This window comes from Coloeus monedula, assembly GCF_965178545.1.
Source record: "Coloeus monedula genome assembly, chromosome: Z".
Lineage (NCBI taxonomy): Eukaryota > Metazoa > Chordata > Aves > Passeriformes > Corvidae > Coloeus > Coloeus monedula.
This window is the reverse complement of record NC_138822.1, coordinates 55,152,619-55,170,848: the sequence shown is the minus strand read 5'-3', so window position 1 is coordinate 55,170,848 and position 18,230 is coordinate 55,152,619. Positions and strand designations below refer to the sequence as shown.

Sequence of the window (18,230 nt, the reverse complement as noted above, 5' to 3'; positions counted from 1 at the left end):
CTCAGAAACTGTATGGTTGTTTTTACGTTAATTTTATGCTTTTGATTTCAGTATCTTGGTAGGCTAAATATAGTGGTTGATTTAACACATTCAAGCTACCAATATTAAGACTTAGATCTTCTAACTTTACACTTCACTCAACAAGCCCATTACAACAGCAAAGAAACGAAAGTGAATGTAGACTACTAATTCAAATCTTCTTCCAATACTAAACTAAAGACTTTGTATCCTTTTCTATTGGTTTCTTTCCTATCAAAGAAGTGTCTTTCCACACCAATATTATTCAATTTGCTCTGACTTGTTTTCACTGTTTTAAAAAATATATACCCCTAAAACATAGAGAGCTGGAATTAAGAAAAGCTAAATATTCTGGAATGTAATGGAGTTCAGACACTCCTGAAGTAGAGCATGGTAACATCCCAAAAGACATGGCAGATGTACTGAGTCAACACACAGAAGACGTGAGCAGCTCCTTCTTGACCCATGTTACACAAATGGTGTTATCTAGAGACAGGTGAAAGTGGTCCAGCCCCCTACAACCATGGCATTGTCATGTTAAATTCAATAGGTTATGACTCCCCACACACAGAGAAGCACAACAGCTGGCAGGTGAACCTCAATAACTTTATCAGGTAGGTTATCAGAGAAGACACATCCTTAGCTGACACAAGGTCATCAATCCCATGGTCTGGGAGTGGGACACACCAGATGAATCCACAGGGGAAGTTCTGTGGGACACCTCACTGACCAAAGATGTCTCTCAGATTGCGGGGATTTATGAGATGCATGTGAAAAACATTCTGGGATGGTACAGGGTTGTTAGGGGAACTTCAGGAAAAAAGCAAAGGGAGAGAGCAAGGTGGTGTGGAGAAGAACTAGTATGGGAAAACAAAGGGATAAGGAGACAAAGGAATCTGGTCACGTTTAAAGAAGTTGCTGGTGGGTACTGCATGCCCATGCCGTGGACCTCATCACCACAGTCTGTCCTGTCTTATCAGTAAATGCTGTTTCTGAATCTTTTTGCGAGTGTGGTTTTAGCTGAGCTTTCTAAACCACAGCAAAGCTACTGTGCTCTACACTGCCCTATGTTTTGTGAAAATGTATTACAAGAAAGCAATTTTTTATGCCACTGTTCTATTTAAAACACAACTAACAATACTTCACATGACCCTTGAAAATATACCATCTACTGCTGCTTTCTCCAGATCAGAGATGGCCTGAACAAATGACATATTAAAGTTTGTATCCTGCCCTGAATTTTCATATCTTTTTTCTTCTTTTAGGAAGTCTAAACTAAAGCTGAACTGGCCTGCACTAATACTTTCAATGAATCCAGTTGAAATACCTGGATACATTATTTGGTCTTTTTGACAGTAGTAAGGGAAATAGGCTTAATTGTTGAAATGAAGAAGTCCTCACACTCAACCGCATAAGTCACTTAAAACAGTGGAAAAAGTGAAAACTGTTCAGACAAACTGCAATTAGTCAGACTATTTTCCCATAATAAGGAAGTATGCTGGTGGATCGTAACTTAAAGTCATTCAGGAACTAAGAAAGTGAAACAAGAAGATGCTTGGAATCTCTTCTGTAACTGATTTAATTAGTTATTGAGCTGATTTTTTAAAAAAATCCAAATAGCACTTGCACAATCAGCCTCTTAATTTTGTAAGAGCCTCAGGATTAAAAAAAATATAGTATTTATTGATTTGAAATGTCCTTTAATGCAGCTACATTAGGTAGCAAGCACCATGTTGTTTTAATTACTGATATGGATATAGGGGTGGGAAACTCTTAAATTGCTGTTTTACCTCATCTTGTGAAAAGTAAGAATTTGGCTGTTACCAACCGCAGAAAACTCCATATGCTTAAAAATTCAACTGCATAGGAAGCAGCCAGTCCAGCTCAGTCCTGTTTACTGCAACATGCCCAAGCCAAAAGAAAAAAATTCACCTGGTGGCCTCAGCAAAATTTGGGTCCAGAGAACTTACAAGCAAAAGGCTTTGAAAAGACACTGCTGTCTGCCCTTTAAATTCATTGCTTATGTATGGAGTATTAACACCATGTTTTCTTTCTTCAATTACCAAGTTGAGAGAAATGACCTATTTGTCAAGGTAATGAACAGACTGTCATTTATGTCAACCTACCAATGGAAAATACCAAGGAGATATTTTTAAAGCCCTGGATAAATGTGTTGGACCAAAACTTTGGAACTGAAATTAAAACCTAACATTAGAAAAACAGCCATTTAATATTTTCTCATAAGGCAATACAAGTTAAGATTATATGAATAAAGACTGAAATGGGTGACTATTCACCCCTTACTAAAATTTTGCTTACTTGAATCGGTTGAAATTTGGATATCTTTTGTTGATCCTTGTGTTGACCCATCAACATCATCATCTTCATCTGTAAAAGCAGAAACATTTTAAGAAAGGATTTTTGCTAATTTGAATGGAGGGGAGGGAAGAAGCTGTTTGTAACTTAAGAACAGTTTCTATCAAACAAGCTAACACAAAAGGAACCAGTCAGAAAAGCACACTTTCTTTTTCTACCTGTTTAATGATAATAATTCATAGTATTAAAACAGTATTATAAAAACAAATCTGCATTGTCATGTAACTACAATGAAGGCATACCTGAGATCCTTATACTGTTAACTTTAATATAGCAACTACTGCATTTCATTCTTTACTAAAGCTGTGATGTTTGCCTGTGACTGAAGTATGGATGGTTTCCATTAAATTTTAAATTACCAAATCAATCCAGGAATTGCAGTAACAGCCTTCCAGTCAGAAATACTGATGTTAGATAAATAATTTCCACAACTGAAAAACACAGTTTTTGACACTCAAAGAGAAAGAAATTGCTGCTCTTCAGAAGAGGACTTTGACAGCAGTCTCATCACTCTCACTAAAGCTAGGAGCTAAGATGTCAGAAAATAATGCACCCTTGTAAAACCATACATAAAATATTAAGAAAAGATTAAAATAAATACTATGAGCAATTTGCATTTGCTTCTGTGAAGAACATCCTCACTGCATTCTCACTCCTGACACTCAGGGCCATACAAGACCAGTGCAAATCCAAACATGATAAATTTTCTTTCTCGGAAGGTAGCAGTAGAGTGCAATGTAAGTGCCCATCACATAATGTTAGTCATACTCACACCCACTGAAAATCCCAGTCAGTCTTGACAGGGATGCGGGCAAAGCTCCCAAGAGATATAAGCCAGGCAACACCTTTGTAAAAACTATGCCTTGCAGCAGAGGGAGAAAGCAAGAGATCAAAGCACAAAACAAGAAAGAAAAAATAAAATAAAATCAGTAAAGGCAGAACTTCAGACCAAAAGAGATATTGGGGAAGTGAAAATCCTAAAGCAGGAGAACCTTCCAAGAAGCAGAATCGTAACATGTCAAGAAGGGTACTAGGCAGTAGTCCTAAACTTGACACCAGGTAACTCATTGAATATTTGGGTAATGCTTCAAGTGTCTACAAGAAAGACCAAAAATAATGCTTTTGAGTTGTGACTTTAAAAATATAAAAAGTGTTGAGATATCTTCCCTGTTATAGCTGACAGACAAACAGATCAAGTTTCAAACTGGAGAGAAATTTAGACAGTATGGTCTTGAAATACCCTGAAATAAGAGAAAGCTGAATGTCTTCTTGAATTTCACTCCAGACAATTAAGTTTAAAAAAAAGAAGTAGTAAATGTAACAATAGGAAGTGACTGCTCCTGATTGCTCTCAACCCTCTTCTTTCTCAGTTTAGATGGAAAGAAGCTGGCTTCTTTTATTAGACCTTCCCCTTCAATCTGAATAGGAGGGAAATCTACACCAACAGCATCTTGAAACTGTTCCAGTGAAGTTCAGCTTGAAATTCGTGATGACAGGAGTAATTTGGAGGAAGGGGCTACACTGCTCTACCATTGCATTTCCTGGTAGCCCAAGAGTTTTAAAGAAGCCTCTTTCAGCACAGAAACAGCTGCCCTAGATGGTTGCTAGCGACTTGTGGTGGGTGTCAGGGAATCCTCTCCAAAGGCAAAACTAAGAAGGAGAGTTGCATAAATTTTTGGGTATAGCACCAGACACAGAGCTAGAGTGAGAAATTGTTTTTTGACTGTCTTGAGACAGGAGCATTGGCGGACATTTCAATCAGCTGTCCGCCCATTTAGATGGAGTGAAGGCAGTCAATTTGGCTAGCATCTATGTTGTTACCTGGTGTTTCAGCAACCAGGGCTCATGCTATTTTGCATAAACTTGCTTGCTGGGAGAGGGATAAGTTAAACATAACTTCACAGATGCTTGACGAGCTAAGCGTAGATGCTACTAGTGTTAGACATACAATATTACAAAATCGAGCAGCTTTTTTTTTTTTCTTTTCTATTTTCTACTACTAGCTCACGGCCACGGCTGCGAAGAGTTCCAGAGTATGTGCTGTATGAATCTTTCTGACCACTCTGTCCCAATTCACAAGCACCTCTCTGACCTTCAGAGGGGCCTACATATCTTTCAGGAGACAGACGACCCTATTGGAGATTGGCTTAAGGGTCTGGGTATCACCGGATGGCTGTATACCTTGGAAGTAGAAGGCTGCCGATTGCTATTTGTAGTTACATTAGGCTTAATAATACTTGGGTGTATTTTTTGCCTTAAAGCAGGGATGCGAAAAATCATCGACCAGACCTGGGTTGCCCAAAAAGAAAACGGGGGATGTGTAGAGGGATTCCTTGTGGAATATAGGATACCCCAGGAGAGCTTGGGCATCCCAAGGCTGTTGCAGAAGTACCCCTGACGGGGCCTCAGGCTGAAAACAGGCTTGCAAGGCACCTGCTAGCCTGCAGCCTTGAACAGCCTTGGGAAAAGGTATACACTGGTCAGCTCCCCCGCTGCTTAGAGGCTTTCTCATGGGAAAGGGGCGTGAACTTTGGAAAAAAGTATAACTTGGTGTAACCGAATAATAAATCTGGAGCACGATGCTCAAATCGTATTGGCGTTCTTATCGTGACTCTGGCTGGATTCCTCTGCTCCCAGGACCCCCCCTGCTACACCAAATACATCCTAAGAGTGCATCAGGGAGCTGCTGGACCCATGATGCATCTTGGTAACTTTCAGTGCATGCCAGGAGCTAGTGGGGTTTTTTAAGAAAATGAATGTCTGTTCTGTGAACATGGGTAACAAGAAGGACTAAAAGGTACTGAATTTCCTCGACACAGGATGAAGTGAGAATTAGCTCAAGACAATTCTTGGCTCTGCCTTTGAGGAAGAATCTCGGCAAAGAAAAACAGCATATAGCAATGGTATGTGGTCCTTTTGACAGTGACCTGCAGACACCTGATCTTCAGAAGATGACTGAGAATGACAAATGTCCAACAACAGGTCTCGAAGCAAGGCTCAACAGGATGTGGATGGTGTAAAAGGAGCCACATGTGAAGACACCAGACTAGTACCTGAACATTCAGGACGTAGGTGCTAAACCAAGGTGCTAAACAGCACTGTCAGCTAAGGAAACACAGAACAAAACACTTTATGCACAGTGGAGTACAAGGCAGGCACTGCAATACAAATATTACTCGCCACACCTTGTCCTGAGCCACAGCTGTGGCCCACTGACAATGAAAAAAAAGGAAGATGTCAATTGCTGGGGCAGCTGTCAAGTTCACAGGTATGCAACAAATCAGCAGCAGGAGGAAAGGGGAGCATCCCCATGGCTCTGCCCCTGCTGCCCTGGGTATCAGCAGCCCCTCCATCCTGGGAGGCAGCTGCCCACTGGATGATGGGAAGCTGAGCCCAAGGGGCAGAAATTCTCATAGGCCGCAGAAAATAGATGCTGTGTTAGAAATGAGATTTTTCAGGGTGTTGCTATATTGTATCTCTGTTATATGCAGGCTAAGGACTACAAAAATGCATTTGGGCTTTCCAAACAAATTTTATTCAATTTGATTTTTGTTTCCCTTCATATCACAATAAAGCACTGGAAATGGTCCAAATTAAGTTAGTGAATATTTCTCCATCCCTATATATCTGCTTCTGACCACGAGCTAATGGCTGCATTCTCTCAATTCAAAGTATCAGACATACTTTTTCCTTAAAGAAATTCAAAAAAAGCCATTCTTACTGTAAAAGACCTCAACTGTGCGTAACATGCACTCACACACTTAGCATGTAGCGTAAGTCCTGATACAGAAAACCTCTTCTTCCATCACTTAAAATATTGAAGGAAGAGACTAGAAGGTGCAGCTAAAATCTTGGATTTTCTCATTTAAGGTGCTCCATGTTCAATTTTTCTTAAGAGGTGGTTTAAAAATAAAAAAAAGAGAAAGTTTAAGTCTGACGTATTAAAAGAACACACCACGGTTGAAGAGAGAAACTTGGTTAACATCAGAAAACTCAAATCAAAGACTCTATTTTAAAGGTTTGTGATTAACTTCTCTTAATTATAAAAATACAACTTCATCTTCACTTAAACCTTTGGTACGCTTGTGAAATACCTAACAATAGACCTGTATCAAAGTTCACAATGAGTCTTGCAGCAAAATCAAGCTCATCCAGACTGTTTATTTCTGTTACTTCTTATGTTGGAAGCATTAGGAACTCCATAACTTTCAAGTGGGTGCTATACTACATTTCTGCCCACTAACAAGCAAATTCACTAGCAAGAAGAATAGCTAACTGAAAAAAAATCAATTCACAAAAGCAACCTAATGCCTCCTCTCTGCCTTTACACTCTTGGCAGGTCACTGGAGTGTGCCTGGGTCATTGAGACCTCAGGTCACGCAGTTCATGCATTAGCAGGACTGTTGTGGTACATCTTCTGCACACAGAACACAGGGCTCTTGCTTGTGATCAACTCTTCTCACCAAAAACAAATGTGTTCAGAGCAGAAAGTTCAAGAGCTATCTGCCAGGTTGAGAAAAGAGCAGTTGCAAATATTTAACTTTAATGAGCTGTATTTTGCCTACTTTTCATTTCCTTTCCTATTCCATTCAAGCACCAAAAGAAAGGCTTTACAAGAGCATAATAATCAAAACATAAATTAAAAAATAGTTGTGTAGCTCAGGCTTAAAAAAAAAATTCTCATTCCTAAAGAGCCGTTAAACAAACATTCACTCTAGATGGCAGCAGAACGTTACCCTGTGTAGACACATGGTGTCGTTTTGGCACTGAAATCTTAAAAAGGACAAACGCTTAATCCAAGAGACAAATAAAGTATCTGTACACATGACATGACAAGTAAGTGTTTGTAGCAATGATAACACTAACACCAGAAATTTTCAGATTTTAGGTTTTTGCTTTCTTTGTTTCAAGAATAGTGTACAAACTGCCCTGCACTAGTAAACAGAAGTTTCTGCATTTTGCACAGTGTCCATTTAAAAATCTCTAAGCTGTCCCAGAAATAGCAAGAAGTTACAGTCTTGCCACAAAAGCCAGTAAAAATTAGCAATAATATACTTCATTGAATTATGACACTAGGTTAAATATGTTCATCAATTAGCTGCATTCAACTTAGAAAGGTTTACCTGATTCTGTTTGCATATTTTCTGATATTCGAAAACAATGCAATTTGCTGAAGTTGCGAGAAAACAATTGCACACAATTTGGAGGAAGAATCATATTCCTTAATCTTCCAAAGGTACATTCTGGTGTGACAATTACATAGCAAGCAGCATGAGCCTATAAACAACAACATCAGTTAAGAACTTGTGATACACGAAGAAAATAAATTCATTTATAACAAACTATGACTGAAATCGTATAACTCAGGTTAGGGATTACATAGACCTTTTGTAAATCACCTTCATTAAATGAATGGCCACATTTTTCATCCTAGATTTTTATTTGTTTGATTCGGGTTTTCTATAACCAATAATGGGGAGTCTTAATATGTCATGAAACTTTCAAGGATCACAAACCTGCTCTATTAAAAACAAAAGGTTTTTATACAGCTACATGGAGAAGTTTAAAGTTTTGGTCTCCTACTCTGATCTTCCATTCTATGCAGATATTTACTGGGGGAAATGGAAAAGGTGCTCAGGTTATATTGAATAGCTTGAAAACAGCAGTATCCTCTTACACAGCCATACCCACATGCAGATTCTGAGGTAAGACTCTTTTCAGGTTTATTTCAAAGGGTGACTGGATAGTTTCTGCCTTTACACTGTTGCAAATCTTCTGCCATTATTGAATACACATACCTTTGTATGTATGGCCACATAGCACATTACATTTCTTAGACTGTTCTGAAAAACAGTCCCTCCCACCTTGGAAATTATGTCTCAGATTAAAATACAAACCCCAAAATAGTAAAAAAAAAAAATAAATCACTGAAATCATAACCTTAAATACTGAATAACCTCTAGAGTTTTATTGCAAATCATTATTACATGGAGTACCTCATCTAGCCCCAAGTAGCAAATTCATGATTTCTTACATATACTTTTCAGTTCCCACTTCATCTGGTGCTACTTTGCACTTCCATCATATTTTAATACAAGGTGGCATTAAGTGGGTGGACTAACTGTTACCTGCACAGCACACTGTGTATCAGTGTGCTAAAAGCTGTGGTTTCCATAACAATTATTCAAGGGTACCATCAACTTGCACAGGAAATAAACATGTGTCATGTGAATGGAAAAACACAGAACTTGATACTGACACTTAACAAAATCCCAACCACACAAGTTAACACCTATTCTATACTGAAATAAGAGTAAACATATTAGAATGGTAAGTCTTTAACCCTGCAGAATTCATGATTTGAAAGAAATTCTGACTTAACACAGAAAGTGACTGCAGGCTTCCAACCACAAACCTATGATTAGTCCCTGTTAAATTCCATTGGATTTACATAAAGCTTCACTGTGACTTTGAGAGTTGTTCATTAAAACGACTATGAGGAGGATTTAAAAAATCAGATTTCCCATCTAACACATAAATATATATATACACACATAAATAAATGTATAAATTAAGTGTATTTACAAAGTGTATATAAAATATATATTCATATGGTGTGTGAATAAATTATATTTATATATTTAAATAAGCATGTGCTTATTTAAATTATGTTTAAATAAGCACATGCCCATATATATGTGGTTCCCACAAATACATGCAGCAGCACGACATACCAGGATGCCACACCATTCACATCTCATGCCAGAGAGCACCTCAGAAGACCCACAGGTTTTTTTGCAGAATTCGCAACGAGCACTTGAAGAAAGGTTTCCCTCCCTCCAGTGGTGGTGGTAAGTATCCTGAGGGAACACATCATGACTTAGCATTACATGAATCAGGTAGAGATGCATCTTCAATTCAACTTTAAAATCAGTAATTCAAACAGCTCTGAGGAAATAGCAACAGAGACTAGGGCATTAAGTTTTTCTCAAGATAAATATGAATCTTAGCAATCTTACATTTCACTAAAAGAAGTTCTACCAAACTATCAAAAAATTTATCACACTGTTTTTCCTTCACAGTCCACTAAAAAAAAGTTCTTCTAAAAAAATCCTGAAATATCAGTATTCTGTATCTACTGTACTGTGAGAAGATAAGAAAACAGGCAGTCTTGCCTTAGACAGGCTGCAGGAAGCTTGAGGACATGCAAGAGAATGTTTGCCAGGGACGCAATGCAGCCAACAGCTCAACATGCAGGAAAAAAAGAGTTCCATGCCAGCTTTTTCAAAGCAAACTTTTATATAAGATGCTTGATTTTTTTTTTTTTGATTTTTTTTTTTTTTTAATTTTAGTTTGGATGTTGTACACATTCCACAGACTTTTCAGGAAGAGGTCAAAACCATCATGCCTTTATCACCATTTAAGTTCATCTCACTCTTTGTAATATATTCTGAAGTCACACATGTCCTTTGCCTGCCAATGAGCAACAAAAGTGCTTTGACAACTGGCAGCATGTGAAAGTAAAGACCAAGACTGCTCCATCTCTAGTCCACAGAATGCACGACCACCTTCCCCTGCAGAAGCATCTGCACTTACATGGTCCAGGTGCCCATCCTGGTGACACTGCCGGCAGTCACTGCAAGCAAACAGGATACAGTCTGTGTGCACATGTAGCTCACAAACTAAAAGCACAAAAACAAGAAAACTTTAGGCTGGAAATCCCAGTTTTTTTCTGCATCTCCTTCCTCCCTCCCTTCAATATTCCTCCACTACCCTTTTCACACTATACTTTCTCTCCTTCATGCTCTTTACATTCAGCAAAGGTACACAATAAAGAAGTTTAACAGCATTGTTCTGTGTGTTCCTCCACTTCCTCTGTCAAAAAGATGCAGCAAAGATAAAGGAAAGGCTGAGCTAATTTTGCTCATAAGCAGCACTTGTCCTATTTCCTCAAATAACAGCAAGTTAAATGTGTTCAACTGCTTGGCTTTGTCTTGCAGTTTCTCAGGAACTGCTGCCTACCCCAATATACCTGTGCCTGAAGGCTAGTTTGATTCAGTCACTATATATAAGGTAAATCACCATTTCACTGTCAAAAAAAGGAAATATTTTTTTCAGAGCACTCTCCTAAGTCAGGTTAACATTGCCTTCCAAAATATTGTAGGTACTGCAGATGGAAGAAGTTTTAGTGAATCCTGTAAAGGTTTAGGCAAGTTTTGGCTTTAAAGTACCTTCATTATTTAAAAGCTGACATGAAATACCAGATATGAAAGAAAAGAATCTGCAGTTAGGATACAAAGGATGAGTTACAAAACAACCATCCAAAACAATAACTGAAAGATCTCAATACCTAGCTTCAGCAATTCAAGAGTTAGGAGGGTTCTCTATGGGCCCCAGAGACAGAGATGGATGAAGAAGATCCTCCATCCTGTAGCTGCTTTGTAAATACTTGTACTGCGCTGGGAAGGCATCTGATTTTTTATCGAGTAAATGAAAGCAAGAGCAAGCATCAAATTTTTCAAATATTTTTTCAGTTCTGGTCAAACAGGTTATTCCTCCAAGCATATCACAAAAATATGAGAACTGTAACCTGAAGCTTGGAAAGTGGCAGCTGCACACACTAGCACATTACCAGAAAGTATCTTGAAAACAAGGTTGTTAATTTACATAGAGAATAATACCTGATTTGAAATCTCTCTGGACTCTTCCACAGGTGAGCAGAATTAACACTGTTATTCTAACCTCACGGAAGACATAATCTACCACCACACCAATGCAAAGACTCATGACTAAATCAACCACAAACACACACAGCTCCCCATGCTCAGTCCTCACCGCACTCAAGAACTTCTCTCTGAGCTGGGGCATAGTCCCTCCTCCATTCACATTTCTCCCTGTTCATAGATGTAACAGGAGTATTTTGCAGTTTTTCGAGTTGAACTACCAGGCAAACTAGATGCTTTGAGTCATATTCTTGCTAATGGTAAAAGCGTCTGTAGATGAAGTCACAACTTCAAGGAATTTACAAAAGCATTAGGGGTTTTATTGTTAATTCTGCCAACACAGGCATGCACTGCCCTTTGCTATACTTTGTAACAACGAAGAGGGGTTTTTATCCTTGGTTTAATTCCCATCTGCTGTCTAGCACTAACCCTACCCCAGAATTAATAAGAAATATGTTCATATGAAGGGCGGGAGTGTCATAGGAGTTAATCCCTTAAGGTACTATCCTGCTGTAGGAAAGAAGACGTTTTTGAACGTAAAGATCAAGTCAGATCAGAGGTCGTACAAAAAGAAATTTCATCTTCATCAGACATTCCATAATCTGCATAATTTTAAAAATCATAACAGAATGACAATCTTCTGTTCAAACTAGTTATGGAAGTTCTTTTGATTGCCAAAAAACCCAAACTGATTAATTTCAGATACATAAACTTGGAACAAGAACCTTTACAATGTTAACTGCCAGTAAATCTGCTGCTCCTGGTCAATGCTTAACAAGAAACTTTTGTAAAGAATTCAGCAACAAAAAAATATTTTTTTTACTTTCCATCCCCACTTCTTGGAAATAAAAGGATGAGCAACTCTCACTGTCATGAGTCCAGGTTCAACTGACACCAGTGAAACCTGGTAGCAAAAATAGCTAACCAAAGCATTCAGTAAATGGCAGCAGAACTTGGAGTCCAACTATTGTAACTTTTACCAATGAAGTGTATGTATTTATTTGACCATGGGTTAATACACATGCATGCTCATTTCTGAGAACAGATCCCCCACTGTGCACCCACAACATTTATGTGGGTGAAACCTTTTATTTCCTTTCAAGAAAGTTTATTTTATTTTAAGACATAAACAGTTCAAAACAAGTGACTAAAATTATTTTACAAGTACATGTAATGATGTCAATAATTTGCTTAGAAAAGGTAATTCCATCTTAACCCTCTTTTTAATCTTAATTATAGTAAAGAGTCCAGGAAAAGTTCTTAATTTTAGTATCAGACGTGAACATCATAAACAAGTGTAGATTTGTAGTATTAAGCTAAGTCATTAGAAGTAAACAAAAATATGGAAGAACATTCAATATCTCCATCTGGATTTAAAAGCTCTACAGCTTAAAACACTAGACTTCTAAAACAAATTCCAAAAGCATTTTTGAAGAATAAAGGAAGAAACTTGTGCATTTTATGAACTTCAGCTGCCCCTTTTAAGATACACCTTAAAAAATTATCAGAGAAACAAATTGTAAACTTACTGGTATTCAAAAAAAGGGCTACCAAAAAAGGCACGCCACACAGAATAGTAAAACTGTCAAATCCATGTGAAGAAAGCAATTCAGAATCTTCAATGAACCATAGAAAAATTTCTGTGCATCTGTAATACCTAAATACAACATGTGATTTCATGTGTTTCATGCTTACAAACACTTAAATAGAAACATCTGAAAAAATATTTCTTTGCACTTGTGTGCTGGTTTTGGCTGGGGTAGAGTTAACTTTCTTCACAGTGGCTAGAATGGGCCTGTGGTTTGGGTCTGTGTTGCACACAGGGTTGATAATATAGAGATATTTTAGTTATTACTGAGCAGGGCTTACACAAAGCCAAGGCCTTTTCTGCTTTTCATGCTGCCAAGCTGGTGAGGAAGCTGGGGGTGCATGGGAGGTTGAAAGGAGAAACAGCCAGGGCAGGTGACCTAAACTGTCCACAGGTATATTCCAGACCATTTGACATCCTGCTCAGTGTTTCAAGCTGGGCACAAGAAAGAGGAAGGAGGGGACGTTTGGAGTGATGGCATTTGTCTTCCCAAGTCACTGTGAGGTGTGAGGGGACCCTGCTCTCCTGGAGATGCAAAACACCTGCCTGCCCTTGGGAAGCAGGGAATTAATTGTTTGGTTTTCTCTGCTTATGTGTGTGGCTTTTGCATTCCACATCATACTGTCTTTACCTCAGCCTGTGAGTTTTCCAGCTTTTACCCTTCCGATTCTTTCCCTGATCCCACTCGTGGGGCAGTGAGCAAGGGGCTGTGTGTGGTGCTTGGCTGCTGGCTCGGGTCAAACCACAACAGATGGATACAATGCTAATGCGGTAGAACTAAGAGAGTAAGAATATGACAGCAAAATTTAGAAAGCTTTAACTAAACTGAATCACTAAACTAAAGCTATTTGCAACAGTTAACAGGGCATAATTAGTGATAATTACCTTCTTTTCAAATTTCTGGGTTTATCTCATGCCACACAGGTTCTGAGTCTTATTAAGTCAGATCACTAGAAAATTCTCTGTGGTACCTGTAGCTCACTGAACATCCTGCCAAACTCTCCAGCTCACATGGTAACTATATTAGGTGACATATTCCCACCAGCCAGAAGAACAGTTTGGCTCCATTATGCAACACAACAGACAAAAGCAGAAACAGAAATACTGCACCATTCTAAATCTAAATGCCCTGTTCAAAAGAGGAGTGCTTCCCCTACACATACACATAGAAAATCATATTAAATGAGACATCATCTTTACCAAAACAGCAATTTTGGAAGCAACTAAATTCCCTGCAGAATTGGTTCTTCATTCATTAGACTTTTTTTTTAAACAGTTCAGAGGTAATATTCCTATAAACAGTAAATTCTATTTAACCTCACAACTCAACAGCTGAACAACAGCTAATAGACATTTAAGACAAGGGAGAATTAAGGAGCTGTCCTACATCAAAATCAGTCATGTAGTCATGCCAACATGTATTTCAAGTAAAAAATCTGGTGTTTGGGTGATTTCTTTAATTACTGTTTTTTCAGGGAATCCATGTCAGAACACTCAGAGCAGTACTATTTTGACAAATAATATTTTCAAATATCTTTCCATTGAAGGTACCTCATCCTCATTACAAGTAACAGATATCTGAGACGAGTAACACAGGAAATTCTACATTCTTTTCCAGAAATATGAATACCTGATGATTCTCTGCATCAAAAGCTTCCACTGGAAACAGAAATAAATTACCTCAACAGGACAAATCTTACTTTCGCCATAATAGCTCCTCATTCTTCGCACATCTCACATGGATTCACCATACACCATCACCACCCCCAGACTTGCTCAAAGTAAATTGGAGGAAAGATGAAAAGAGCATACAGGTTTGACAAAGTTTGTGGTTTACTGAAGGTGGTTGATTTATTAATCGTTAGTTTGAAGTTTACCTTCCCACGATCAACGTATGGACAATAAAGAAACCAAAAGTTTCTGAAGCACAGCGAGTGGATGTTTGTGTATACACACACACCCTCGAGGTGTGCAGTGTAAGGCAAGTGTAGGTTACTGGGTGACACGCAGATGGCCGTACAAGTAGGGTTTAAGTTACCTTCACATCGAAAGGCAGGTGACTCTAGGGACTTCCTGCACACAGTGCAAAATTTTCTTTTGTAATGTCCTGGAGGCCCAAAACAATGTGCAACTGGAACCTGCCAGTGAAGAATGCATAAGACATCATAAATTTCAACTTTCAAAGTGTCGGTTAAAATTCATAGAAGCTTGCACAGAAGCTTTATCTTGCAGTAATAGGGCAGTATATACAATGTAAACTTAACTAAGCACAAGAATAAATAGACAGGTGAATTGTCCTTTAAGAAATAATCACACTTATAAACACATTTTAAATACTTTAATGTAACTTTAAAAAAAATTCTTGGGAATTAATATGTATTGTACATATTTTTAACTGCTGATCAGCTTCTTGATGATTCACAGCAACATGAATCCAAAGGCTTCCTTTGGGACCTACCTGTAATGGCAGTTGCTCTTCTAAGCGTTCTTAATTGAATCAAGGACAATTAAAGAGTAATAATTGCACAGGTGAACAAAATACCCTAAAGACACATGCAAGACAGTTTTTAAAACCTCAGTGCTGCCACAGTTCAGTGATCTCCACATGCCTTTCACTTCTTCTTCAAATACAGCCTGGCCAACTGGCTGATCAGGACACAGGCATTGGTTGGTCTTCTCTGCCTTATCCAAAGCTTCAAAGCCTGAACGGGACAGAGATCCAGCTCCTGAAGTACATCCAGACTGAGGTTTCTCTTGACTGCAGGTGGAAAATTATACACTACAATTTTCTCTTGCAAGAGCTTTCTGTACCAACAGTTTTGGCAAATGTGTTTCTGGGATACTATTCACTTAGCTTAAAATGGCTTTTTTCTCGCTTAGTGATTAATAATGAAGCTGGGAAGTGATAGTACCAAAGGAACAACAGACAAAAGAAGCAAAGTGAAGAATAAGAAACATACTTGAGCTTTATACCTGTTCTAGAGACTATTCTTCCTACAAGATGCACAGTTTTGCTAGTGACATTCACATGAAGGAAGGAACATAACTGCATGTTTAAAGTCCTAGAATCCAAATGAGTTCCACAGAAGTTTGCCATGATTTAGTTATTCAGTATTATGCATCTCACATGCCCTTCTTGCTGTAATGAACACATCATATTTATCTTGTGGTTGTATTTCTGATAAAGTCTGACAAATTATTATTTAGGCATGAAATGAAATTAATCATTCCCAGTAAAATGTTGGTAATAATGACTTCAGATACATGTAGTCACAGGTTTTCCTCTCAGATATACTGGTAAAAAGCCTTTCAAGGTTATTCATCAGGATTTGCACTTTTTCCTTGTATATTGGGGTTTTCCTGAGAACTATTAGCAGTAAATCTGACACATACTGTGAATATGGAATCTGATGACCCAAGGAGTTGCTTCCAGTTACAAACATCTAATTCCCACATGAATTTCAGCCTTGGAAAGTGTGGGGACAGTTACACCAAACAATCCTGTAATTCAAGCATGCACAATGAAAGAAGTGAGATAAAGTTTTGCCAGATGCAACACAAGGAGAAAAGAACAATGCTGGAAGTTTAATCAAGAAAAATCAGTAACCCCCACACTGCAAAGTATGTGGTTCCTCCAGTGCTCCTCAGAATTAAGCTTTGGGAGATAAAAGAGGATGAAGAGAAGTACGAGATATGCTTGTGTTACCAAACATGAACAGGATTATGCACAGCAGCTGACCACTGAAACGGAGTCACCAGCTCACTGCCTCAGCAGATCGTATTGTCTGGAGGAATCCTTGGTCCCTGACTGACCAGGAAACTGCCCATTCAGATCCCAGGCTCCTCACCAAGCTGGGCTGAGCCAGACTACATAAAGGATTTCATATGAGTATCTCCAATATGATATATAACAAAACAGCACTGCCTCCAAAAGCTTCAAATTTTAACTTTATGTACAAGTTGGGGATTTAAAAATACAGCCAAACCATGCTTTTTGAGTCCATATCCTACTCCCACCATCCCAAACCCAAATTTCATTCTCTGCAGCCTTCCACCTCTAACTGACATGAAGTTCATAGCTCTAGTCATATAATACTCTAGTCATATAATGTATGTTTACAAAAAGAATATATATCCTTGGGGGAGAAAATGATCCTGGAAAGCCTAAGGAGCTTCAATCAAACTACCTCAGATTAAGTTTAAGGCTCATAATCTTTGCCAACCGTGCTACTTCTTCAAGAGAAGGAAGAAACAAACCACTCTGTACAGTGACATACAAGTTACCTGGGCTCACTTATTGTGGAGGTAAAGTGCCAGAGCTGTCTTGTCACTCTAGCTGCTCCAAAAATAAAAGTTTGGTGGGAGAAGGCCACTTGCACAAAATTCATCCTGCACAATGAATTCATGTGCAGAAACTTGGTAAGAAATGGCAGCGTGAGCACAACCCAACTCAGACACTGCAACTGAGGGGAGTACTGAAAAGCCCCGGTTGCATTCTTCAGGCAAGCTTTTCTGCACATCCCAACCCATCTTCAGGTTTCAAGTGTCATCTTTAACTGCCCTACCCCTGCCACAGCCTCAAGCACTATGCAGAGCCAGCCAAGGGAGAATTCCCCCTGAAATCACAGGGGAGACCTCCTTTAACTCAAAGTGGTGAACAAACTGCTTTGGACACCCAGCAAGAGCATACAACCCCCTCAACAACCCAAGTTAGAAACACAGGGCTTCTGGCCATGAGTCTGGCTACTTTATCTTAAGGCTAGCTTAGAAATGCAGGCTTTTCATTATTGTCACAGAAAGGTTCTGCTGAAGAAAAAGGACATGTGAAAGACAGTGTTTATTTTGGGAAAAACTGTGAGAAGGGACTTTGACAGAAGGCAAACTTATTCAGAGTCTGACTGTACTTATCTAGAAAACTCAAGGGAAGGAGATCAAGTCTAAATTCTTCAGCTGTTCAGACCATGGTGACAACTGTCTGAAGTCTCAAGTCACTGTCAAAAAGAAGGGAACAACTTACTGACTGAAATGTTAAGTGGGGGGGTGGAAAAGGGGAAAAAAGGTAAAAAAAATGTTTCTTCAGTTCCTTTCTTTATGAAACAAGCCAAAAAAACTTTGTTTGTTGTGAGTGGTCTTTCTAACATGCTTTAGAAGATGACAGGTATAAAAGCAATGTAGAGCCGGATGGGAAATGGGATGGGAATAAGATGGAAAAAGAGAAAAGGAAGAAGAGCAAGTACAATGTAACAAACACCTCAACTACATAATGTTTCTCCCAACATTTTTTGATTGCTGAACAAGTTCCAAGCACCTAATACATATATAAATATATATTAAAAATATGTATTTAAAATTCAGACTGGAAAAGCCAGTGAAACATCATGAAAGAACACAGAATGTTACATGTTATTGTCTAGTTTATATCTACCTGCGTAAGTACAGCAGAGAAGCATAAGGTGGCCTACTGAGAAAATGTTAATAATTTATGAGAGTTTAAAACCACTTTTCCAATCCAACTACTTAAATTA

The 18,230-nt window shown here is 38.5% G+C and overlaps 1 protein-coding gene across 1 annotated transcript in view; it reads right to left on the bottom strand.

The window, feature by feature from the left end:
• Positions 1-18,230, bottom strand: part of DGKQ (diacylglycerol kinase theta) — a gene marked incomplete at its 5' end in the record, with an annotated part of 79,804 nt that overhangs the window by 42,435 nt on the left and 19,139 nt on the right. Inside the window, 5 exons of the mRNA XM_082301684.1 lie at positions 2,338-2,406; positions 7,518-7,671; positions 9,129-9,254; positions 9,991-10,076; positions 14,744-14,843. Coding sequence (XP_082157810.1) covers positions 2,338-2,406; positions 7,518-7,671; positions 9,129-9,254; positions 9,991-10,076; positions 14,744-14,843 — 535 coding nt within the window. The remainder of the gene's footprint in view (positions 1-2,337; positions 2,407-7,517; positions 7,672-9,128; positions 9,255-9,990; positions 10,077-14,743; positions 14,844-18,230) is intronic.